The 4646-nt window shown below is 47.9% G+C and overlaps 1 protein-coding gene across 1 annotated transcript in view; it reads left to right on the top strand.

Annotated features, from left to right (window-relative positions):
• Positions 1 to 4646, top strand: part of AIM1L (absent in melanoma 1-like) — a 20006-nt gene that overhangs the window by 10739 nt on the left and 4621 nt on the right. The window contains exons 15-17 of the mRNA XM_008586380.1: positions 2506 to 2635; positions 3906 to 4045; positions 4467 to 4590. Coding sequence (XP_008584602.1) covers positions 2506 to 2635; positions 3906 to 4045; positions 4467 to 4590 — 394 coding nt within the window. The remainder of the gene's footprint in view (positions 1 to 2505; positions 2636 to 3905; positions 4046 to 4466; positions 4591 to 4646) is intronic.

The raw sequence follows: 4646 nt of genomic DNA, 5'->3' as shown, positions 1-4646 counted from the left end.
TCCTACTTTTAATAATGTTGAGATCCCTACATTATAAGATTCCCCATTTATCTTTCACCTATGGTTTTAGCACCCATTCATGATAATTGCCAAGACCCATTATTTCTTCAGAGGTTACAGAATGATTTTTCTAATTTTTGTTATTCGTTCTATGTATCTTAGCTAGTGTACTTCAATAAAGAACTTTCCGGGGCTGGCAACTATTTTCAACTATTTGGTTACTGGAAATAGTTTATACAGAAAAGGCAGTCGATCATTTCCTAAGGATCAATTTTTGACCTTTTCTTTTTATCAATTTTGAGAATAATTTCTGAATTGGTAGCTTAGCAGCCACCAAAGCTGACCAATGAAGTGTTTTTTTTTTAAGTACTGTTATGAACTCATGGGTTTTTATGTATTTGATACGCTTCAATCCATTTCAGTTACTATGCTTTGTATGCTCAAATTGTTTTATCTTTGGCCAATGGGAGCCCCTTCAAATGGCCACTGGGTCCTTTTGATATGACCCCAACAGTTTTGATAATTTCATTGTTGTTCTAGTACAATAAAATGCCCCAGGACGATTTTGTACATTTTTGCCCCAAACCTGGAATCAGCCATTCCCCGAGGAACCCTGGTTATTTTTAGTGAGAAATGATATTTAGAGAGCAAAGTCTGTATGTTAGATGTTTCAAAATTACAGTACCAATATTACTATTAACAGTAAAAACCATGGAATGCTGTTTGGAGTTTCTTGTGGTTCTTTTTGTCCTCAGGACATTCACCTGAGGCATGTATAGTTCAAAGTACTGTGTTTTAAAGACATTTGCAGTAATACTTTTTTCTGTATGGTTATATCACCAACTTGATATACATTTAGGTTCGTTTATTTAATTTATTTTCAATTTTTAGGAATACTTTTCATTTTTATTCAATTCTGTTTTTTTTTTTTTCCTTTTTTGCTTTTTTCGTGTCCGGCAACGGATCGCAACCCTCAGTGTCGCGCCCGTACCGGACCGGGACCGGCAATGGGATCGCAACCCTCAGTGCTGCCCCCACACCTCGCTCAGCCAGTGAGCGGGAACCGGTCTGTATGTGGGATTCGAACCCTCGGCGGGAGTGCCACCACGCTCCCAAGCGGCGCACTGTAGCAGTGCGCCACCGGGCCGGCCCTCAATTCTGTTTTTTAATTACATAAAATATTTACATGGTTCCTGTCTTAGTTTGGGCTGCTATAACAAAATACCATGGACTGTGTGGCTTAAACAACAGAAGTTTATTTTCTTGAAGTTCTAGAGGCTGGGAAGTCCAAGATCAAGGTGGTGGCCAGTTCAATTCCCCAATTAAGGCTCTCTTCCTGGCTTGCAGAAGGCCTTCATCTGCCTGTGTTCTCACATAGAGGGGAGAGAGAGCTTGAGCTCCTGTCTCTTCCTCTTCTTATAAGGACACTAATCATGGGGTCCCACCCTTACGACCTCACCTAAGCCTGATTACCTCCCAAAGGCCCTACTTATAAGTACTGTTACATTGGGCATTGGGGCTTCAACATAATTCTGGGGGAACACAACTATTCAGTCTATAACAGTTTCAAAGCCAATAGCATCCATCTCTGTCTCTGCCACCCTTTCCTCTCTCTCCCCCATAGGGAATCATTTTTTCAGTGTTTGATTTATTCATGCATTGTTTATTTTTGAAGATGCAAGCAAATATACACTCATGCACAAATTTACATATAACTATTGAAACCAAATATATTTTGTTTCCCTCTCCACATCATCTTACACAAAAAGGAAGCATACTACAACCTGGTGAATATACTAAACCCCATGAATTATACACTTTAAAAGGGTGAATTTTATGATATGTGAATTATATCTCAAAAGGAAGAATACTGTAGATACTGTAATGCACCTTGTTTTTTTCACTTAACAATTTGAAGATCACTTTACATCCCTCTAAGAGCTCTTTCTCATTCCTTTTTAACTGCTACTTATACTCCATTTTTTTCTTAGTTTATTCAACCAGTCCCCCATTGATGGACATTTGGGCTGTTTCTTCTCTTTGCTATTGCAAACAGTGTTGTAATAAATAGTTTGTGTTGGATCTGGCCAGTTAGCTCAGTTGGTTAGAGCACAGCCTCGTACCACCAAGGTCAAGGGTTCAGTTGTCCATACCAGCCAGCTGCCAAAAAAGAAAAAAAAAGAAAGCCTTGTGCATATGTTATTTCATGTTTTTGAAGGGTGTCCTGAGGATAGATTCCTAGATATGAGATTGCTAAGTGATTGGCCACAGAGTTTTGCTTGATATTGCCAAGTTCCCCTCCACAGGGGCAGTGTGATTTCATTCAGTTCTTTCTTAAATCGGACCTCAGTCCCTGCTGCTGCAGTGCCTGTTCATCCTTGACCTCACGTGGACTGGGGGAACACAATCAAGCCTGTGTCTACTCTTCCATATCCAAGGGGGCAGGCCTGGGATAGGGCAGGCTCAGGGACTTCCTCACATTCCCCCACTCTTCTCCTTCCCCAGCTGGATCCTCTTTGATGAGAAGAACTTTGAGGGTGACCAGCACATTCTCTCTGAGGGCGAGTTCCCCACTCTCACGGCGATGGGCTGCCTATCCTCCACGATCCTGGGCTCTCTCCGGAAGGTACCACTGGTGAGTGCCCCTGTCTAGTTCCAGGCAGCCTTGGAGGCAGAGGTTGCTGCGGGGGAGTCCTGGGCACAGAGCCTCTTCTCACTGCCTAGTGGGCTGGTGAGAGTTGAGTCCAGTCTTTTTCAGAATCGCCCCAGGTCCCCTTGACTCTGGGGCTTCAAAGTCAGTTCAATTTCCTAGATATTTATTGAGTATCCACTGAGATAGGTCCTGGGGACCTTGAAAGAAATCAGACACCCTTCAGACAGCCCTACATTCAAGGAGCCCATGGTCACATGGACATGAAGTTTACAATGCAAAGTTGCAAAGTGGTGTGTCCAGATACAGAAGTGGGGCAGGGACAGGAGGGACCAACACTCAGGGGTGGGCTAGGAACAGGGATTAGCTCTGCCAAGGTGATGTTCCATGCAGGGAAGGATGACAGGATCAACTAGAAAGATGGCTGGATCTTTCTGCCCCAGAAAGGATGGGAGGGGGAAGGGCAGTGGGATTGCTGCTACAGAGACCTGGAATAAATGGTGATACCCTGGACCAGGGAAGAGATGCACAGAAGTGACAAAGGTCATATTAAAGAGCTGGTGTCTGCAGGACTTGGTGGCTGCCTGGGTGGGCCAGCGGCGATGGCAGCACCTAATCAGAACAGCTGATGTTCACTAAGATTATAGCGTGTTCCAGGCAGTGTTTAGAAGGCTTCCCTTGTACTCAGGTCTTTAATCCTCACCACAGCCCTAAGATGTATGTTATCATTATGATCTCCCTTTCCAGATGTAGAAACTGAGGCACAGAGTGGTCCCGCGACTTGCTTCAGGTCACACAGCTGGTAACACGTAGAGCCAGGGCCTCCCCAAGCCAGGCAGCCAGTTCCAGGGTCCAGGCCCCTTATGGCTACAGGCCCCTTATGACTACACATTGGGCTCTGAAAACAGACCTGGTTCAGAAGTCCAGTTTTAGGGTCTGAGCAAGCGGATTACCTTCTCCAGCCTCAGTTTCCCCTCTATTAAGTAGGGATGGTAATAGCATCTACCTTATAGGGCTGTTGAATTATAATGAGATCAGATAAAGCACTTAACACAGAATCTGGCATGTAGTAAGCCCCGAATCAATGAGAACTGCTCGGCTGGCCGTGCCCAGGAGTTGGTGGCCCTGTGGGGCGAAGCTCAGGAGGGAAGAGGGCCTGAAGCACAGATCTTGGGTCGGTGTCTGGGACCGCGGAGCTGGGTCTAGCACTGGAGCTCTCGTGGCCTCACCTCTCCTCCATCCCCCTGGGCCCTAGCACTTTTCGCAGCCCTCCATTTTCCTGTACGGACTGGAGTGCTTTGAGGGGAAGGAGATCGAGCTCAGTGGGGAGGTGCGGAGCCTGCAAGCCGAGGGCTTCAACAACCACGTGCTGTCCGTGCGGATCAAGGGGGGCGTGTGAGTGTGTTGTTCCCGAGCCCCAGGTGTGGGGGCTGCTAGTGGGGATGAGTGAGTGGCGGGATGGAGATCCCAGGGGTCTCTGGCCTCTTCCCCTCCCCTCTTCTCTACTCCCTTCCAAGCCAGGAAGGAGCGAGAGTGCAAACAGAGAAGGGCCACTGGCTCGCAGGACCTGGGCCCCCACCCAGTGGGCCTCTCAGGGCCCTGTTTTGCCCTGCAAACCCCACATCTACTTCCCAGCCTCCCTCCCCCCCGCCCCACCTGGGACCCTGACCCCTGACCCCTGACCCCAGACTGAGGAGTCTCAGCAGGAGAGAAGAGGAGGTGGGGGATGTTCTGACGTGCGCGCCTCCTCCTCCACTTGCTTGTCTGCCTGTCTGTCTGTTTTCTTCCCTGTGTCTCTGGCACCTGCTGGGCCCAGCTGGGTGCTGTGTGAGCACAGCGACTTCCGGGGCCGCCAGTGGCTGGTGGGCAGCTGTGAGATCACCAACTGGCTGACCTACAGCGGCACCCAGAGGGTGGGCTCCCTCTACCCCATCAAGCAGGTGGGTAGCGTGTCTGGGCTTGAGCGTGTCTGGGCTTGAGCGTGTCTGGGCTTGAG

The sequence above is a fragment of the Galeopterus variegatus genome, unplaced genomic scaffold (genome assembly GCF_000696425.1).
Source record: "Galeopterus variegatus unplaced genomic scaffold, G_variegatus-3.0.2 Scaffold109, whole genome shotgun sequence".
NCBI classification, from domain to species: Eukaryota; Metazoa; Chordata; class Mammalia; order Dermoptera; family Cynocephalidae; genus Galeopterus; species Galeopterus variegatus.
The sequence above is the reverse complement of the archived record's forward strand: the minus strand, read 5'-3'. Positions and strand labels throughout refer to the sequence as shown.